The following is a 21,142-nucleotide window of genomic DNA, read 5'->3' as shown; positions in this document are numbered from 1 at the left end:
CTGATGATTTGATTATGTGATGATTATTCAGTAGCAGACTGATAAAAGGTCATACAATTATTTAAAATAAATCCATTTAATTTATCATTAGATTACTTGACATTAATAAAGAACATAAACATGTGTACTAGCAGGACCAAGATAAACGTCTCCAAATAAAACCACCCACTCACAAACAAATAATACTTTTACATTATAGACTCAGACGGTACATACATACTTGTTCATGTATTTCACAGGTAAGAAAATGAAACGTAATCTGAGTTGTCTTTAGAAATATCCCCGTTCAATAACTGGATTGGACAAAGCAGTGTAATAATTCTACACATTTTACAAACTTCTTGAGATAAATGTTAGTCGTCAGGAAAACGTCTACAAAATGTCTAACCTATCTACAAACGTAGACAGGCTAAATAGTAGTGTGCGTTTAGATACAATGATGTAAAAAAATACAGAATCCTCAAATAATGCGCTTTTAAAATTCTGTAGTACAGTAACGGTAGATAGAACATAACATGTTTGACAATATAACTTTGGATCTCGAAGTGCTAAATGGTGTAAACATGGATAGACCGATGAACAATCCATGTTGTGCGTTGTGTCTCTTTGTTCAGCTGCAGTTATCTTCCTTGACACTCTACGGAGAAAGAAACAAATATCAGAAATCAGATCCAGCATCAAGACTGTTAAATCATAATGGTAAAGCTTGTGTTTCAAAAGTGATTACTGTCAGGCCACATAAAGAATCACCAACAGCTTTTCTAATACTGGCATGGCATACTATTTTTTTCCCTGACATTCCTACATTTCGTAGACATGCAGAAAATACAAGAACATTACACCATTCACTGAATTTGTAGATTATTCACAAGGTGCAGCCATGCCCAAAATGCTGGCTACATTACCAGGACAGTCCGTTCTATTATTCAGTATAACAGAACTAGGGAGTATATGATGGATGAAAGAAGGATGAAAACCAATAGTTGCCTTCAGTATAAGGATTAAAACCATTAGTTTCCTCCAGTATAAGGATTAAAACCATTAGTTGCCTCCAGTATAAAGATTACAACCAACTAGTTGGCTCCAGTATTGAGAGGTCAAAGTGCATGTATGAGGAAGAATAACGGACAACCACACCCCTAAGATACACTGTAAAGGCCCATGAAAGGGCAAAACAGATGTTTCAGATATTTATTATGCATGTGTACCCAAAGGAGATCTCTGTAGGGTTATGCTGCTGTACACTGTACAAGATGACTTCTAATTAGAGCCCCTTTCTTTCATTTGTGTAAGAAATGGACAGAACGTCAAGGGTTATTCAAAATCTAAAGGACTAACTGACATGCTACAGCAAACTGCACAGATAACAGTCAGAGGATTCAGATACATCCAATATTATTAAGATACATAACAGAATGAGGTTATTCGCAAATTGTCTGTATTACGCAATGAATGACATCTGTACGATACAGACTAGTGATGCTGCCAAAACCAGAGGTGGTTGGGGAAACATCCAGCAAACCTTGGCTGTCATGCAGGTTTTGACCTCAGAGTGGCAGCACTCAACACCTTGTCGTTTTCACATCAGTGGTTCATCTCTGAATCCCTGAAGGCCGGGCCACCAGCTTAAAGTCATGTATACCATTATTAGCTGTGTCCACTGCAGGTGAGAGCTCTCCTAGTGCTTTGTGGGCCAACCTCAGGTTCTCCCTGAGATGTCCCAGGTCTCTCTCTGCCTTGGCCCTCATGATGCTTAGCTCTGTGTAGATGTCCTTGTACGTCTCTGTTGCATACCTCTTATCCTGGGGGGAACAGGGATTAGGCTATAAACAGGCACTATTACCAGGTTAAATAGAGTATGACCCATGCTAATATTTGTACAGTAATACATGGTAATAGCAGGACAATAGTGTTGTCCATTTTATGGCTACTCTTCATACATTTATACAGACAAAGGCTATTGTTATTCTGTGTGCTGTGCTGTGATCTCACCCTGTGGGCTGTCTGGAGTTCATCCTTGAGCGAGGTGATCTTCTGCTTGAGGCACTGCACCTCTGACTCCTTCACACGCAGGGAGATCTAACAGTCAGACAGAATCACAGTTGATGCCTCAGACACAGGTACAACACCAGAGGACCAAGGTGCCATAGATCAGCACAGAATGTACAGCACATGAGTATGTCATATGTTTTAGAGGCTGTAAGTTGGTCATGTTGCTAAGGGTGACATCTAGTGGTGTTACCAGTCAAAGGCAGATTCAGTTTACCTTTACATCAAACTTTACTTGACTGGACTAGATAAAGATTATATCCAACAATTTTGTGTTATACTTAAGCAGCATAGCTATTGTGCAGTGAAGTACTACTGAAGACTTACCTCCAGCTCATACACATCTCTCTCCTGACTAAGAGGGAAGGCGTCCTGCTTGGCCAGAGAGCAAAGTCTGGTGATCTCTGCAGCAAGATGGCCACTCAGCTCCTGGGAAGACAACCACAGTCATCATTACTAACACTGCTACTTTGTATTTGACAAAGATATAATTGGGAAATACTTAGAGAAATGTAAGGGACCCTCAAGGTTTTGTTGCAGAGTGTTGTAACAGTCTGATATGACGATTATAAAAGTATGCGTTATGCATTCTACTATGTGTGTTAAGACAGAGGACCCGGCAGCAGATTTAGTTGGCTTGGAGCAGAAACACTTGTGATGATACATGGTCATAATGTGACTGACCTGGTTGCGAGTTCTGAGGTCCTGGTTCTCCTGCTGACACTGACACAGAGCCTGTCTCTCTGCCTCCAGGGCCTGGCCCAGGTGGGAGCTCTCCAGACACTTCAGAGAGTACTGCTGGGACAACACCTCCAGCTCCCTGTGACAGGAGACCAGCTCCTCACTACACACACACACACACACACACACACACACACACACACACACACACACACACACACACACACACACACACACACACACACACACAAAACATGGTCCTGAGAGCTGAAAACCACGGCCAAGACTGGACACAAGGTGCACTGTGTGTTATACAGACAGACATATACAGAGCCAAGGACAGGGAGTATGCAGATTATCAGTCCAAAACTCAGTGTTTGTTAGCCAATCCAGTGTACTATCTGGCCATGTGCTTTCCTTGACGATTTACAACCACATAGATCAACAGGTAGTACATTTACCTGTGTTGCCTGCATATTTCTCCAAGATTCACATCTCCTGCATTGTTGTTTTCATGGCATGCCCTCTGTATCTCTCTCTTGAGTTCGGCACGGTGAGCGTTCTTCATTGCTTCAATTGCTAATGCCACAATAAAAGGGGATATGTTCACTCCATTAGAGTGGCATGGAAATGTGAGCTTATCAATATTCTGAGAAACTCTGCCTTCACACATACTGTAAATATCCTAAAAACATTTCACCTTTAAACATACACACACAACACACACACACACTGTCCCCCCTCACCTGTGATAGTAGCAGCCGTCTCCTCCTCCAGCAGTCTGTCTGTGTCTAACTGCAGGCGCTGCAGGTCCTGCTGGTGTCTGTGCTGCAGTTCCTCCACAATCCTCTGCTGGGACTCCTCCATGGTGACAAAGCCATGCTCATATGTGGCCTGCAGGGGCAAACACAGACGCAGTGGACTGTTAGGTGATCCACAGATTCATTGTTATAATGATCACTACTCCCTGGGGTTGGTTCATTACATCTTAATTCTAGTGAATTCAGGAACAACCAAAAATATAATTCATGATCATCGACAATTGTTATTATGGGAGTTGCCCTACCTTTAGCTTTTCTATGTCCTCCTTATGTTTCAGCTGGAGAGATGCCATTCTCCCATCATGCTCTGCTTTCATGTTGGCCATGACAGACAGCTGCACCTCCAGATCCTTCACACGACCTCTCATTGATGATAACACAATCTCCAGCTCCTCCTCCCCCACAGTGTTTGCTTCTTCATGGGGTTCAGTAGTGCTCCTCTCCTCTACTTCCTTATCAGTATCAACTTCCTGGATTCCTTTCTCTACCTCATCTACCCTACTCTCTACCTCATCTACCCTACTCTCTACCTTTATCTTTGAACTCTCAATGCTGTTGGTCAGGAAGTCACCCTCCACCACCTCTGCACACCTTCTAACCCAGCACACTTCCTCTACTGCAGTCACTCCCTGGTTTGGGCTTTCCACCTCCATTTTACCTGCAGCATTCATTACAGGCGTCTCTGTCTTCTGCTCACTTGCAGTGTCTAGTAGCTGTGTGGCTGTTTGCTGTGAGTCTATGTGTTCTCCCTGCCTCAGGGGGGTCAACCCTAATCCCACTGAGGAACTCCCCTGTCTCTCCAGGTCTGACTGTCTGGCCCCAAGCTGCTGGTTTTCACTCAGCAGCCCAGCACATCTGCTGCACATCAAAGGAGAAGAAGCAATGAGCAGTCCCTGTTGAGTCTCTTGAAATGTGCTATTGTGTAGAGTGTTAAGCCTACTGAGACGATAGGATGAGAAGGCTTCCATGGCGGTGCAGTGTATGGAAGCTAACCGGGGATCATTTACATTGTGGAAATGACAAAGTCTTTGTGCCAGGGACTGGAGCTCGTCATTGGCCGAGGCTCCGACTGAGGAGGCGATTTGGTTGAGCAGGTAAATTCTCTCCTGTGTGATCTCTGTGAAATGTCGGAAGTCATCGGTGTCATTATGCTGGTTGTACACATTCCATATCCTCTCATCATCATCTTCTTCTTTCATTTCTGAACCTGTTTCACCTGCTATGTTTCCAATGATGTCCAGGACTCTCAAAGAGCTGCATCCATTCATCCTGTCCAGGCCTCCAGTGTTTATGTTTAAATCTTTCTTATTATGAGAAAAAAGACTATGAGCTAGGAGGAGCGTTTGCTTTTCCACTACCATGTGTTCTAAAATCTGACTTAGAATCACATCTGTGAGTTTATCCTCATTGGACTGGGATGGGTTGACCTTCAAACTGTTCAACAGCCTTCCCCAAAACTCCTCCTCTAACTGAAGCTGCCTGACCACTGTCTTGTTCACCTCCACACACTTTCTATCTAATGGCATCTTTACCACATCCATATCTGACCTGTCAATCACCTGCACTACTCTCCCTAAGGTTCTGGACATCAACCTTATCCCTTCCATCACTTGCTGAACCCTTTCTCCACCTGAATCCAATATTACTTCCTCCTGCCATTTGCCTTCACTGCTACACCTTAATCCACTTTCTTTCTCCACCGTCCTTTCCTTCTCTACTTCCTCATTAAACCTTACGATGTCAGCCTCTGCCTCCATGGCTCTCTGGCTGTACAACCGCTCAGCCTCTCTGAGTTGTGTGTTGTGGGCCTGCAGCTCCCTGCAGGTCTGTTCTGTGTGCTGGAGCTGTCTCTCTAGTTCTAATTGCTTGGCCTCCATGGCCTGCAGACACTGTTGAAGGTGTTGCTGCTCCTTCTCACCAAGGTGGTGTGTGTTGATATTCTCTTCCCCAGCTTCCTCCTCTTCATCATCATCATCATCATCCTCTTCTGCTGGGAAGCCCAGGTCTTTGAAAGTGTCCTCCCTGAGCTGCAGCTGTATCTCTGTCTCCTTCAGACGCTGGTCCATTGAGGCTAGTAGGGACTGGGCCTCCTGGAGCTGCTCATCTCTCCTGTGCAGCTCCTTCTCCAGGCCTTCCACTTTGGTCTGGCTGTGCTGCTCTGCCTCAGGGAGGAACTGAGGCCCACTGTACTGAGTGATAAGCTCTGCTTTCAGTCTCTCTATCTCTCTGTCTGCCTCTGTCAGCTGGTTGAGCATCTCCTGGTTACGCTGGTTGAGGGCCTCGTTCTGGCTGCTGAGCAGCTCTACCTCCTGGGATAGTCTCCTCATCACGATGGCCTGGTCTGGGTCTACGTACTCCTCCGTGGGTCTGGGTGTCTCACAGCATAGTAGGTTGTCTATTCTCACGCTGTTGGCTCTTTCCTGAGTTTCCCCCATGCTCAGTGAATCTGGGCTCCATGCACAACTTTTTGTGTGCGATTCTGGAATCGATGTCTGTCGATGGCTTCCATTTTCAAACTGTGTCTGAGAGCTAGTTTCACTGGCCAAGTTAGACCCTCTGTTCTCACTTCCATTCTGATGCACAGAGTAGGATGAGAGTTCTGTGTCTGAGGTTGGTGACATGACAGGTGTGTTTACTGATATAGGGCAGTCAGGGAACAGATCCTCCAGCCCCTGGAGGTTTCCCTCGGTGTCATGTAGCCAGATGCTGGGTGGTGGTGATGGGTGAGTTCCAGGGGAGCTGTGTTTCTCCAGAGGGGCCGATGACAGGGCCAGGCCAAGCTGCTCCTGGAGCTGCTCCTGTATGTTCTGTTTCTTCAGCTCCTGTTGCTGGAGGAGCTCTCTGGTCTCCCTGTACATGTCAGTCAGGCTTTTCAAAGAGGGAAGATCAGCTTCTGGGCACATTGGGGCCTCAAGCTTACAGGAGGAGGCAAGACAATTGTCTATAATTAGGTAGTTATCATTGTTGCAAAGTGGAAGTATTATAGATGGAAATACAGAGCATATCCATACTATGAATAGGCCAACATATACTTTGCCTTACCGGCAGGGAGGCATGATTCTGGCGTCCTAATGCAGTGCTCAAATGAGCCTCCAGCTCAAGCCTGCGATGGTCTGACTCTGCCAACTGGCCCTTCAACTCCTCTACCTTTAATCACAAGACACAGAGATAAAGTAAGTCCACCATTAAGCCAACCAGCAGCAGAGAAAGCACCTCATAACGTTAACATTGTTCCTGTTAGGATTCATTTTGAGATACACAGACTCACCCTCCTGTGGTAGGTCTCCAGTAGAATCCCCATATCCTCTTTATCCTTGCCCTGGGACTCAGTGTACAATGGAACAGTCTTCTCCTGTCTAAAGGCAGTCCTTTCCACCTGCTGCCAGCACTGTTCAATCTCCCTCTGTACCCTCTGGTGAGTCCTGGGTGACCTGGGACTGATACCTCCTCTGTCACAGTCCATCTCCCAGCCCACAAGGAAGCCTAGCATGCTGTCATACCTCCTCCTCCTCTCCTCTCGCCTCCTCTTCCTCTCCAGGTCCCCTACCTCCATCCGAAGAGGCTCCTTTGTCTCCTGCTGCACCTCCTGCTCAGAGGCTAGCAGGGCCATAGGGCTGAACTCAGCCCAGTCAAAGGTCTTGGAGCGCCCTTCGCGTCTCCTCTCACGGATGCGGCTCTGTTTGGGCCCCTGGACTCTCTCTGTAGGGACCTCAGAGGAGGGGGAGGAGTCCTGGGTCACGTCTGGCTTAGGGAGGGGCAGTGACTCTGATGGGCTGTAAGGGACGTGATGGACTTGCAAGCTGTTTACAATCGCAACAGAATAACACAAATACTTACTGATGGAGGAAATGAGGCATTCTGCCTAAACAAAGGCAGAGACCTTCCCATCACTACTATAGAATGGTGGTAGTCTACTAATGCAGTACTATGTAGTAGTGAGGCTGGTATTACAGACGCCATTTACCTGGCTACATCAGGAGCGTTAGATGGATGGACATTCTTCATGAGGGCCTGGATCCAGTTTCTCCGTATCCCTGCAGTCATGGCTGACAGAGTAAAGACACACTTCTGGGTCTGAGGGAAGACATTAGGAATATTACTTTGATTGAGTATAGGAGACTTACTGTATGTATAGAATGGATCAACATTCATCTGTTGATTTCAATTTCCGTAGGTATAGATTTAGTCTTACATGGATCTGAAAGCCGTAGTTCCTCTGGACCTGGTGCTCTGAGACATTATGACACTTGGTCAAGTCAATCTCCCCCTCCAGATCTGAGTTCTAACAAGAGAAGATGACAAATATCAATTCAAGACTTGGGATGAAAAAAAATAACAAAACCATGTTTCCCTGTCCTCACAAAATCACATATCTGTGTGTACTTCATTCAGTAAAAATGAAAATGCACATGAACTTGCCTCCTCTGCGAAGGAATCCTTGTAGTACCTCAGACTGTCAGCTGATAGCACAAACCAGTATTTCCTCCACTAGAGGGGAGCAGACAGACATTATAAGGGATAGTAGATGCAGAAACCTACATAATACATTTGAACTGTCAGGCTTCACCTTCATAGCAAGGATCCACAGCATCTTAAACATCACTAAATGTACACACACACATTCAGGATCCATGTGCCTTTGGGGTAGAAACGTGGGAAGGTGTTCAGTGACGAAAGTAAAAGACATTCTGGATCTGTCCATTCCTATACCTGATCCCCCTTATCCAGGTTCATCATCCATCCTTTCTTGAAGTTCAGCAAATCAGGCTGTAAGGAAGATAAGACAGTAAGTTAGTCAGGAGTTCAAAGAGGCACGGCCATACAGATGTTTTCAGACACTTCAACATAAAAGTAAACTGCCGTCAATCCACTTGGGGCTTTCATTTATACTTGTTTAAATTATGAGAGCATCCTTGTTTGAACTGTGACAGTTTTTTGACATGTTTTACAACTTGGCCCCATGTGCTTTCAGTGCACAGAAATTCCAGAAGTATTAAGCACTCACAGTCATGACAGACTCCGAGGTCCTGCGGTCCAGGGACTTAGCTCTTCTCTGAGGAGGAGGGACGGTGAGTTGACCTGGGCGTAGATCTCCACACGACTGCAGTTTCTGGGTGTAACAACAGGACACTATCAATTACTGAAGTAACAATGTAGAAGGTGCCAGATGGATTAGCAAATGTGATCATGTCCTGTATTACTGTAAGCTTGTTGCAAATAAAAAACAAGATGTCGTTTCCCTTTACTCTATCATGACTGAGACGGCTCGGACGTGTGCATTGTATCAAGCAGAGAACCCACAAGTCATGGCAGGTCTCTGGCAGGCAGTGTTGTGAGATGTAAGGCTTATTGTGGGTCACAGCAGGAGAGAGGAAGTGCTCTCTATACAGGGGCTATTAAACCTTACTCACATTAAGAATGAGTTCCACTCTGGTGACTGGGCTTGGCTGGGGAGTGTATGAAAAGACTTTGGAGGCTGTATTATCCCTGATGGCCCCTGGCATCCAGTCTCACAAGCCCAGGGATGTTAAAAGTCCCAAATCTCTGTCTTGACAAGATTCCCACATCCCTGACTGTTACCTACCAAAGCTACCTCATATTGGGTTTCATCCTGGCTAACCAAATAGCTCTAAAAAACACATCAGAGAGTCCCTTTAAATCTAGATTAGCCAGCGCTAAATGAAACTAGAGACAGCGGCACCATATGAAACAAGATTATTTTCTCATTTACTTGAGCCTTCAACAGCCTCATTCTTTTTACTCTTTCGTAATTAAAAAAAAAGGAAAAACGACCACTTCAGTAAATCCAGAACATTCTTCGTCTGTGCCCAGCTATTTGCATAGAAAACTATCCAAGGACACATAACAGTAACATGAGGGAGAGAACACTCTGCTCCAGCCAGCAGTGTGAACTAGCCTCCTACCTTCTCCAACAACACTGACCATTCTGGACAGTTGCTGTCTTCCAATGAAGTCTCTTTTCCCTAGGATAGGATGAGAAAGGGGAAGTGGGACTATTTGGGGAATCTGAGCCTGGGGGACAGAGTGAACTGTGAACAGGCATTTGACCTCTCACTCCAATACCCCCCCCCCCCGCAAAAAAAACTAAACCTACTGGAACTGGAGGAACATAAATGATCACATGGGATAATATGTTCTGTCGGGCAGGAATTTAAGAGAAAAATCCTACAGAGGGATTTAATCAGAGATTAATGTTAAACCTTTGACCCCATGGGATGGCCATCCTGTGTATGATGTGTCTAACTAAACCATATTACTGGGTTCAACAGTTCATACAGTATCTCATATTATAAACAGAAATATATACAGTACACCAGCCATAGTCTGTGAAAAATCAACTACAAGCGGCCGGTTGCACCTTAATTGAGGAGGACGGGCTCATAGTATTGCCTGGAAGGGAAGGAGTGGAATGGTATCGAACATATCAAACACATGTTTCCAGGTGTATGATGCCATTCCATTTACTCCATTCCAGACATTATTATGAGACATCCTCCCCTCAGCAGCCTTCTGTGACATCAACAGTATGTTTTCTACATCTAGTACAATGTGCATACTGTGTACCAGTATGGACTGTACATGTGTTCTATTCTGTAGTGTTAATCCTAAATGCTGGTCATGTGTTTGTTGTTGTCGGGAGTAGACAGACTGATACTTATGCTTTAGTCACTACCTTAATCACCGGAGCCAGTCTGAGAACATGGTGACTGTCATTTCACAAACAGATGTGCACTTGACTCAGGAGATACTGTTCAGTGATAGTCCCTCCCAGCCTCAAACGCATGACCAACAGCAGCTCCCTACAGACACAACAGGTCCCTACAGATACAACAGCTCCCTACAGATACAACAGCACCCAGATACAACAGCTCCCTACAGATACAACAGCATCCTACAGAAACAACAGCTCCCTACAGATACAGAAGCACCCTACAGATACAACAGGTCCCTACAGATACAACAGCTCCCTACAGATACAACAGGTCCCTACAGATACAACAGCTCCCTACAGATACAACAGCACCCAAATACAACAGGTCCCTACAGATACAACAGCATCCTACAGATACAACAGCTCCCTACAGATACAGAAGCACCCTACAGATACAACAGGTCCCTACAGATACAACAGCACCCAGATACAACAGCTCCCTACAGATACATACGCTCCCTACAGATACAACAGCTCCCTACAGATACAACAGCTCCCTACAGATACAACATCACCCAGATACAACAGCTCCCTACAGATACAACAGCTCCCTACAGATACAGAAACACCCTACAGATACAGAAGCACCATACAGATACAACAGCTCCCTACAGATACAACAGGTCCCTACAGATACAACAGCTCCCTACAGATACAACAGCTCCCTACAGATACAACAGGTCCCTACAGATACAACAGCACCCTACAGCTCCCTACAGATACAACAGGTCCCTACAGATACAACAGGTCCCTACAGATACAACAGCTCCCTACAGCACCCTACAGATACAACAGGTCCCTACAGATACAACAGCTCCCTACAGATACAACAGCTCCCTACAGATACAACAGGTCCCTACAGATACAACAGGTCCCTACAGCACCCTACAGATACAACAGGTCCCTACAGATGCAACAGCTCCCTACAGATACAACAGGTCCCTACAGATACAACAGCTCCCTACAGATACAACAGCTCCCTACAGATACAACAGCTCCCTACAGATACAACAGCTCCCTACAGATACAGAAGCACCCTACAGATACAACAGCTCCCTACAGATACAACAGCTCCCTACAGATACAACAGCATCCTACAGATACAACAGCTCCCTACAGATACAACAGCTCCCTACAGATACAACAGGTCCCTACAGATACAACAGCATCCTACAGATACAACAGGTCCCTACAGATACAACAGCACCCTACAGCTACTTACAGATACAACAGGTCCCTACAGATACAACAGCTCCCTGCAGCTACTTACAGATACAACAGGTCCCTACAGATACAACAGCACCCTACAGATACAACAGGTCCCTACAGATACAGAAGCACCCTACAGATACAACAGGTCCCTACAGATACAACAGCACCCTACAGATACAACAGATCCCTACAGATACAACAGCACCCTACAGATACAACAGCTCCCTACAGATACAACAGGTCCCTACAGATACAACAGCTCCCTACAGATACAACAGCTCCCTACAGATACAACAGGTCCCTACAGATACAACAGCACCCTACAGCTCCCTACAGATACAACAGGTCCCTACAGATACAACAGGTCCCTACAGATACAACAGCTCCCTACAGAACCCTACAGATACAACAGGTCCCTACAGATACAACAGGTCCCTACAGATACAACAGCTCCCTACAGATACAACAGGTCCCTACAGATACAACAGCTCCCTACAGATACAACAGCTCCCTACAGATACAACAGCTCCCTACAGATACAGAAGCACCCTACAGATACAACAGCTCCCTACAGATACAACAGCTCCCTACAGATACAACAGCTCCCTACAGATACAACAGCTCCCTACAGATACAACAGCTCCCTACAGATACAACAGCATCCTACAGATACAACAGCTCCCTACAGATACAACAGGTCCCTACAGATACAACAGCATCCTACAGATACAACAGGTCCCTACAGATACAACAGCACCCTACAGCTACTTACAGATACAACAGGTCCCTACAGATACAACAGCTCCCTGCAGCTACTTACAGATACAACAGGTCCCTACAGATACAACAGCACCCTACAGATACAACAGGTCCCTACAGATACAGAAGCACCCTACAGATACAACAGGTCCCTACAGATACAACAGCACCCTACAGATACAACAGATCCCTACAGATACAACAGCACCCTACAGATACAACAGTTCCCTACAGATACAACAGCTCCCTACAGATACAACAGCTCCCTACAGATACAACTGGTCCCTACAGATACAACAGCTCCCTACAGATAAAACAGCTCCCTACAGATACAACAGCTCCCTACAGATACAACAGCTCCCTACAGATACAACAGCTCCCTACAGATACAACAGGTCCCTACAGATACAACAGCACCCTACAGATACAACAGCTCCCTACAGATACAACAGCTCCCTACAGATACAACAGCACCCTACAGATACAACAGGTCCCTACAGATACAACAGCACCCTACAGATACAACAGGTCCCTACAGATACAACAGCACCCTACAGATACAACAGCACCCTACAGATACAACAGGTCCCTACAGATACAACAGCACCCTACAGATACAACAGGTCCCTACAGATACAACAGCACCCTACAGATACAACAGGTCCCTACAGATACAACAGCTCCCTACAGATACAACAGCTCCCTACAGATACAACAGCTCCCTACAGATACAACAGCACCCTACAGATACAACAGCACCCTAAAGATACAACAGGTTCCTACAGATACAACAGCTCCCTACAGATACAACAGTACCCTACAGATACAACAGCACCCTACAGATACACCAGCTCCCTACAGGTACAACAGCTCCCTACAGATACAACAGCTCCATACAGATACAACAGCTCCCTACAGATACAACAGCTCCTTACAGATACAACAGCACCCTACAGATACAACCGCTCCCTACAGATACAACAGGTCCCTACAGATACAACAGGTCTCTTTGGATACAACAGCTCCCTAGAGATACAACAGCTCCCTACAGATACAAAAGCTCCCTACAGATACAACAGCTCCCTACAGATACAACAGCTCCCTACAGATACAACAGCACCCTACAGATACAACAGCTCCCTACAGATACAACAGCTGGGTCATTATACTGTAAGATACCATCACCGTTATGAGTTAGCAGAGGTTTGTCTGGGACTTACAGGCAGATCCCTAATTACATAGTATCCATGTTTAGGTAAATGGAAAATGTATCTAAGAGGAATGCCATTCTGAGATTACAACACACAACATGAAGTGCAGACGGATCCCCGTCAGAGCATCAAAACCAGTTTAGTTAGAGAACACAACACAGTCCTGAATTATTCACCTTCTCCCTGTCTTACTCACACACACTAACACATGCCTCAACACGGCTGATGGGAGGATTGACTTAGCCATGCCAAACTCCTGCATTTCGGTATGGAACTAAACACACATATATTGGCACACGTGGCACACACACCTGACAGTGTGGACACACGTGGCACACACACACACACCTGACAGTGTGGACACATGTGGTACACACACACACCTGACAGTGTGGACACACATGGCACACACACACACCTGACAGTGTGGACACACATGGCACACACACACACCTGACAGTGTGGACACACATGGCACACACACACACCTGACAGTGTGGACACACATGGCACACACACACACCTGACAGTGTGGACACACATGCCACACACACACACCTGACAGTGTGGACACACATGGCACACACACACACCTGACAGTGTGGACACACATGGCACACACACACACCTGACAGTGTGGACACACATGTGGTACACACACACACCTGACAGTGTGGAATGTAAGAGCAGAGCTTCATCCCTGTCCATGAGCCTTACACACCATGCATTCAGGCCAGAGCCGAAACATTTGAGGTGACATCTTTGCCTCTCCAACACCTGGTCTTAGGAGTCATGTCCAAACAAGTCCAATGGAGAACTAGCGGGAACAGATGTGTGGTGTACACATGTACTTTACCTTAACAATGACAGACTCCATCAATGGTGTGTAAAATACCAATCTATATGTATAGATGTGGAAACACTATTCACTGGACACTGTCCTAAAGGGCTCTGCCGAAAGGGCAATGCTTGTCTTGGACCCTCCTGGTGAGTAACAAGTGTTGCTATTCTTAAAAGCTATGGTTACTCTTTGGATCATGAGGTGTGGTTCAAGTGATGGTGTTATAGTGGAGGAATGTGACAAGCCTTACCGGGAGTGGGAGGACTGACTGCAATGTAAAAACACTGTGACAGTGTGACTGATACCTCTCTCTGGTTGCTGCGAGCTTCACTCCTCCCCTTCCTGGATCCAGCCTGACCCAGGTCCTCTCCCACAGCACTCCTCCCAGCCTTCCCTGGCTCATTGTAACAGCTGAAAAGCAGGAAAATCAAGCCTGTCATTCAACAAACAGCCATGGTGTCCTCCATGGCCCCTCACAGGTGGGCTGTGACATCACTTCCTGCAGGAAGAACTTCAGGATGACAGCTGAATAATGTCACCGCCCCTTGTTCTGTACCCCCAAGATGGGCCTAGACTGAGGACATCCATGTCACCTACATCCATCTAGTGCTACTTTTGAATTGGAATTTCAAGTGACATCCTCACCTCCAGTGTCATGTTTTGTTTAGAAAGATAGCAGATATTACATAGATGGAATTCCCTAGAAGAATCCGATAGAGAGTTTGTATATACAGTATGACCACAAAAGCGAATACTATCTTTAATAAACTGTGGGTGTAGCATCTGTCCTGTTATAACAGGGATGGTAAATTCTTGTTGAGGCATGTATGTATCTGTATGAGTTGGCACAAACATAATACTGTGCCCTCAGTCAGTGTAATGTCTTGCCTTGACATTTCTCCTACTTTCTGATGACTGGCAGTTTGTGAGGAACTCAGAAATAGAATTCCTTCAAAATATCTAATTACACAATACTTTAGGAATTTCAAGGCCTTATTCAGGGCAAGGATTCTGTCTGTCCTTAGAAGGCAATGAATGAAACACACAGACCAAGGAGGTATTCCCATCACGTAGCCCAAATACTGTATATGCTGTTAGTTAGGGAACAAACTGGGAGTGCTTCTATAAGCTTCATTTAAAAACCTTTACCTCCCTAATGGAAGAATATGGATCTTTGATGTGCTGTTGGGCTGTGTGTAATGTGTGTACCATTTTATACAGAGAGAAACAGGGAGGCATCTGCTGTCCTTTAGTGCTAATTGCTAGCACATTTGGTCCTAGCCCATGCCAAACCCGTTTATGCCTGTTAGCATTTTCATGACAACACACAACAAATACAAAACCAAATAAATAAAATTGAAACTAATGTCCAAGAACATTGCGTTCATTATAGATCTCCCAATATCAGACACAACTGATAACATGTCTTCTCCATGATTCTCACCTTCTCTCTGCCCTGTTGTTCTTGTTGGCCGGTGGGTGGTCTCTGTATGGCGTAGGCTCTGTGGGCTGGCTGTCGCTGCTGGTGTCAGTCCCCTTGCTGGCCACAGAGTCCAGGGAACTCACAGAGCTACTGATACAGGAGCCGTTGGAGAGCCGCAGACTACCGTCAAAGGTCAGGGAGTCACTGGAGGCTGAAGGGAGGTAGTGGGGATCATGACTTGAGGAGAGTTATTAAATAAAGAGGGCTGTTTTCCGACTGTGACTGCACAGGTTAGGTCTATGTTTTGCATGATACTTTAGGTCATTGCTTTTGGACCGAAACACAAATAGCAAGATTTTTATGAGAATCCTCTTCTGAAAAATCGAACTTCTAAGACTTGTTACATGAGGAATCTGGTCAGATAGTTACTATAATGTCTCCCATCTAAGGAAGTGTCACGTTTGACCATAGTAGACATTTAAGGGACACCCCTACATAGTGCCACTATAAAGTTGCACCTAACAGACCACAGCTCATTAAAGAGATGCCTCCAGTTTGTTTTCCTTTTCATCTGCTCCCAGGCCATGGAAAAGCATCTGTAAAACCTGTCATCTACATCAGCCTAATGAAGTCCCCTACAGGCACAGTCTGCACTACAGGAGTTGATCCTGCTCTCCGTTATAACCTAGGCCCAGACACACCAATAAGTCTGCCTCCACATACTTAGGGTGTACTTACCGTTCATCACATGACCGCTATTAAGAGAAATGTCTGCTCTGCTCGCATAATTAATCTTAGTTGTGTCTGTGAAATATATTAGAGAGGATTGTTTACCATGAGCCATGCATCCTTTTATACAATATTTCAATAACACTACTACACTGGTAATGAATCTGTCCACTAATAAAGGCCAACTTTCTCATCCTGTATGCATGACCACCTGCAGGAAGTTAGGACAGTGTTAGAGGGCAGGAAATGGCTTTGAATGTCTGACAGACTTGAAAGCCTGTCTGAGTGTGTGTGTATATGTGTTGGCTGGTTTCCTGCTTCCACACCTGCAGGGGTCTCGTCCAGGCCCAGGGGATCAGTATCTGTCACAGTCCAGACAGGGGCCACATCCGGACCCCCACTGGGCCGCTCTCCCTGCCACAGGCTGGAGCAAGGGTCACCACTTTTCATGACTGAGAAACTGGGCTCAGTGGCAGCCATCTTTGCTGGGCTGGGCTCCTGATGAACACAATAAGTTTTCATTATCATTATGTGTAGAGGCATAACACATCATTGACATATACAGTAGTTGACATATTTTTCTGCAATATTTTCAAACATGTATTTAGGCCACCGGTGACCAGGCATCTTGGTTACAATGTTATGAAAAGAAGAAGTTATCACCTGGGAAGTAGTGGGTTCTACTTTACGTTTCATCTTCTGATTCTGCTTAAAGGTCCGTGGGTAAACGACTAGTTGTTCACTCCAGCTGGTAAATAGAAAACGACACGGACATGACAGGGATTCAAAATATTGTCCATCAAAGACAAGAATTTACAGAAAAGATCAATCAGAAGTGATATCATATCATATTGTAATATCAGAGAAGTTAAGTCAGGAGTGATATCATATCATACTGTAATTTCAAAGAAGTTAAGTCAGGAGTGATATCATATCATACTGTAATTTCAAAGAAGTTAAGTCAGGAGTGATATCATATCATACTGTAATATCAGAGAAGTTAAGTCAGGAGTGATATCATATCATACTGTAATATCAGAGAAGTTAAGTCAGGAGTGATATCATATAATACTGTAATATCAGAGAAGTTAAGTCAGGAGTGATATCATATCATACTGTAATTTCAAAGAAGTTAAGTCAGGAGTGATATCATATCATACTGTAATATCAGAGAAGTTAAGTCAGGAGTGATATCATATCATACTGTAATATCAGAGAAGTTAAGTCAGGAGTGATATCATGTCATACTGTAATATCAGAGAAGTTAAGTCAGGAGTGATATCATATCATACTGTAATATCAGAGATGTTAAGTCAGGAGTGATATCATATCATACTGTAATATCAGAGAAGTTAAGTCAGGAGTGATATCATATCATACTGTAATATCAGAGACGTTAAGTCAGGAGTGATATCATATCATACTGTAATATCAGAGACGTTAAGTCAGGAGTGATATCATATCATACTGTAATATCAGGGACGTTAAGTCAGGAGTGATATCATATCATACTGTAATATCAAGAAGCATTACTGACCCATTGATGATCTCCTTGTCCATATTGTAATATCAGAGAAGTTAAATCAGGAGTGATATCATATCATATTGTAATTTCAAAGAAGTTAAGTCAGGAGTGATATCATATCATACTGTAATTTCAAAGAAGTTAAGTCAGGAGTGATATCATATCATACTGTAATATCAGATAAGTTAAGTCAGGAGTGATATCATATCATACTGTAATATCAGAGAAGTTAAGTCAGGAGTGATATCATATCATACTGTAATATCAGAGAAGTTAAGTCAGGAGTGATATCATATCATACTGTAATATCAGAGAAGTTAAGTCAGGAGTGATATCATGTCATACTGTAATATCAGAGAAGTTAAGTCAGGAGTGATATCATATCATACTGTAATATCAGAGATGTTAAGTCAGGAGTGATATCATATCATACTGTAATATCAGAGAAGTTAAGTCAGGAGTGATATCATATCATACTGTAATATCAGAGAAGTTAAGTCAGGAGTGATATCATATCATACTGTAATATCAGAGACGTTAAGTCAGGAGTGATATCATATCATACTGTAATATCAGGGACGTTAAGTCAGGAGTGATATCATATCATACTGTAATATCAGAGATGTTAAGTCAGGAGTGATATCATATCATATTGTAATATCAGAGAAGTTAAATCAGGAGTGATAGCATATCATATTGTAATATCAGAGAAGTTAAGTCAGGAGTGATATCATATCATACTGTAATATCAGAGAAGTTAAGTCAGGAGTGATATCATACTGTAATATCAGAGACGTTAAGTCAGGAGTGATATCATATCATACTGTAATATCAGAGAAGTTAAATCAGGAGTGATATCACATCATACTGTAATATCAGAGAAGTTAAGTCAGGAGTGATATCATATCATACTGTAATATCAAGAAGCATTACTGACCCATTGATGATCTCCTTGTTCTCTCCCCGGATAAAGAACTCCTGTTCAGGTGTGATGATGCACAAAGCGTTCCTCTGGCCTGTCTTAGGCTCTGCGTCAATCACCGCTGTACACAGATTCATGTTCACTGTTCCTTGTGGCAGAGTGCTTGTCTAAAGGAATGATACACAATGTCAATAGTTTTGTCTGACTGGAAATTCTGGAAGAGATTATGATGCTAATCATGGTATCTTTTGTACACCATCTAGAAATAAAAAAAAATAGAAATAGAAAGATATTATGGAGGGTTAAAGGACATCACGAACAAGACATTACCCGTTGCAACTGAGTTTTAATACAGGCTATATAGAGTGACATGAAAGAGGGCAGAGGAGGAGATTTCAGAAGATCAGATCAGTGGGAGAGGGGGATGTGGAATTAGAGGACAGATTAATCCCAAATCATCAGCTCTGGTACTACACACAACATCTGGCTAAAAGATGCATAGTGAATCCTCTTATAAAACATTAAAGGACAATATACATCAGGACAATACACTGTAGTTAACCTCTATTAATGTTGGATGATCTGGTTTGCTTAGCTTTTTGGTGTATGTGTGTGTGTGTGTGTGTGTGTGTGTGTGTGTGTGTGTGTGTGTGTGTGTTCAAATACAGAATCTCTTACCAACTCGTCCAGTGCAAAGCTCATGCTGCCATGTTCATACAGGATGAAGAATCGTCGCTGCCATTTCTGCCATTTAGAGATAGAGTTGTTATGGATAATGTTGCAATAATGCCTCAAATATTGAATAACTTGCAGGTCTATCAGAATATAAACTAGTACTACTGATACATTTCTGTACAACCATAGTCCAAGACTAGATAGTTATTTGTCATTCTCTTACCCTTGACCTCTGAATTGGATTGTCAAAGTCTGTCCCCTCAGCAGCCAAGCAGAGCCAGCCTCCATAGATGGGTTTGGCCTGTCAAGCATGGGAAAACAAGGAGAAATTAGTTGACACCTGTGAAGGTTCTATCAAATTAAATCGTTTTTCTATGCCATCCAATGGGTCTTGGATTTTTCTGGCAGGGAGCATCAATACTCGTTGATTCATGTTTTGAATGTCAAAGGAATAACAATCCTATCTTTTTAGGGAATGTCCTTTGTAGGATTAGCCAGTGACCGTTCGTGATTCAGTGTTCATATGCTGCATTTACAAAATGTGTGAACAGATTAAGTATGTCCATGCAACAGGCCGTAAACAAGAGGCAGGGTAATATTGTTGACATGGAAAAGAGAAGATAAACTGCTCTTTGTGCTCTTTTCGAGTCCCCAAAGACTGGAATGTTCTGACTCTCTGCCAGTTACTCAACTTGCTCAACTCTTTGTCAGAGAGTTTTGTTTCTTGTGTTATGAGTGCTTCTCAACATGAGATAATTCTTTCCTCAAAAATTCCAACAGACTTGGATATTTATACTTAACTTTCACACCTGAGTCAGATGCTTTAAAACAGGAGCTTACTTAGCTGACGTTCAATGACCAATGGCTCTAAATTTACAAGGCACACAGAGATGAGCACAAAATAATCCGATAGCAATGGTGTATATGTTTTCTAAAATAATAATAACCTGTTGTGGCCTATGGCATGCTGAGCGCTGACAGTTGGGCTGTCAACGGTCTCTTTACAACAGTGTGGGAGGTGTGTGGTGACAAATATTTGACTCATGCATTGGGGCCATTCAGTCAAATTGCTTCATTTTCTACAACAGATAAGATTGGCTATTACGTTATGTTCATTACATTTCACAAATGAACGCGATACCTGACACAATATGAAGGAATGTCTCTGTCTGATATAACATTGAGTGCATGCCCATCTGTCATCCCTGTCATCAACATTCAGAAAAGTAATAGCCAAAGTATTAAAACTAATAAAACATAAATATTTTTGTTCACTTACCTGGTCCTTATCATGATCAGTTGGAATATGCAGCTCCCGAGACTTGAAGCAGTTCTGACATTTACTTTTATAAAAAATGTTCGCTTGGAATTTTTTACACGGATTCGCACTCTTTTGTCCTGACATTTTGTCGTATATGGGCTATAACTATGAAAATCTGAAATGCTCCCCAATTCTCTCGTTGCGGTGCAGTTTATCCGATTCGAACATCTGTCAAATCCTGTGCGCTTTGAGCTCTCTCGAAATCTGGGATGTCCTAGGCAGCTGAGGAGTTGGCTATAT

At 43.8% G+C, this 21,142-nt stretch overlaps 1 protein-coding gene across 5 annotated transcripts; it reads right to left on the bottom strand.

Annotated features, from left to right (window-relative positions):
• Positions 1–60: 60 nt before the first annotated feature.
• On the bottom strand, positions 61–21,140 carry LOC110538583 (uncharacterized). 5 transcript variants are annotated; one of them, XM_036938658.2, is made up of 23 exons: positions 20,861–21,140; positions 19,805–19,882; positions 19,585–19,650; positions 18,922–19,073; positions 17,123–17,207; positions 16,786–16,957; positions 15,752–15,941; positions 14,613–14,718; positions 8,557–8,661; positions 8,262–8,318; positions 7,971–8,039; positions 7,744–7,833; positions 7,516–7,625; positions 6,820–7,324; positions 6,594–6,698; positions 3,797–6,466; positions 3,477–3,624; positions 3,192–3,309; positions 2,734–2,893; positions 2,377–2,478; positions 1,993–2,079; positions 1,643–1,802; positions 61–637 (listed from the first exon to the last, which is right to left on the bottom strand). In XM_036938658.2, the coding sequence occupies exons 1-23, from the start codon at positions 20,984–20,986 to the stop codon at positions 621–623; spliced, it is 5,478 nt and encodes a 1,825-aa protein (XP_036794553.2). In that variant the 5' UTR covers positions 20,987–21,140; the 3' UTR covers positions 61–620. The 5 variants fall into 5 exon arrangements, with proteins under 5 accessions (XP_036794553.2, XP_036794552.2, XP_090047629.1 ...); XM_036938657.2 differs by having other exon boundaries at positions 6,820–7,351; positions 20,861–21,117; XM_090191505.1 differs by lacking the exon at positions 61–637 and having other exon boundaries at positions 1,447–1,802; positions 6,820–7,351; positions 15,752–15,968; positions 20,861–21,117.
• Positions 21,141–21,142: the final 2 nt, after the last annotated feature.

Source organism: Oncorhynchus mykiss, chromosome 12, assembly GCF_057628025.1.
Source record: "Oncorhynchus mykiss isolate SJ-2025 chromosome 12, ASM5762802v1, whole genome shotgun sequence".
Lineage (NCBI taxonomy): Eukaryota > Metazoa > Chordata > Actinopteri > Salmoniformes > Salmonidae > Oncorhynchus > Oncorhynchus mykiss.
The sequence above is the reverse complement of the archived record's forward strand: the minus strand, read 5'-3'. Positions and strand labels throughout refer to the sequence as shown.

Excerpts from the sequence above, each read along its gene's own strand:
- LOC110538583 (XM_090191505.1), bottom strand. The coding sequence starts at position 20,986 with ATGTCAGGACAAAAGAGTGCGAATCCGTGTAAAAAATTCCAAGCGAAC. Across the intron at positions 19,651-19,804 it reads ATCCAATTCAGAGGTCAAGG|AAATGGCAGCGACGATTCTT; the intron begins GTAAGAGAATGA and ends TCTAAATGGCAG. Across the intron at positions 8,040-8,261 it reads ACCTGGATAAGGGGGATCAG|TGGAGGAAATACTGGTTTGT; the intron begins GTATAGGAATGG and ends GCTCCCCTCTAG.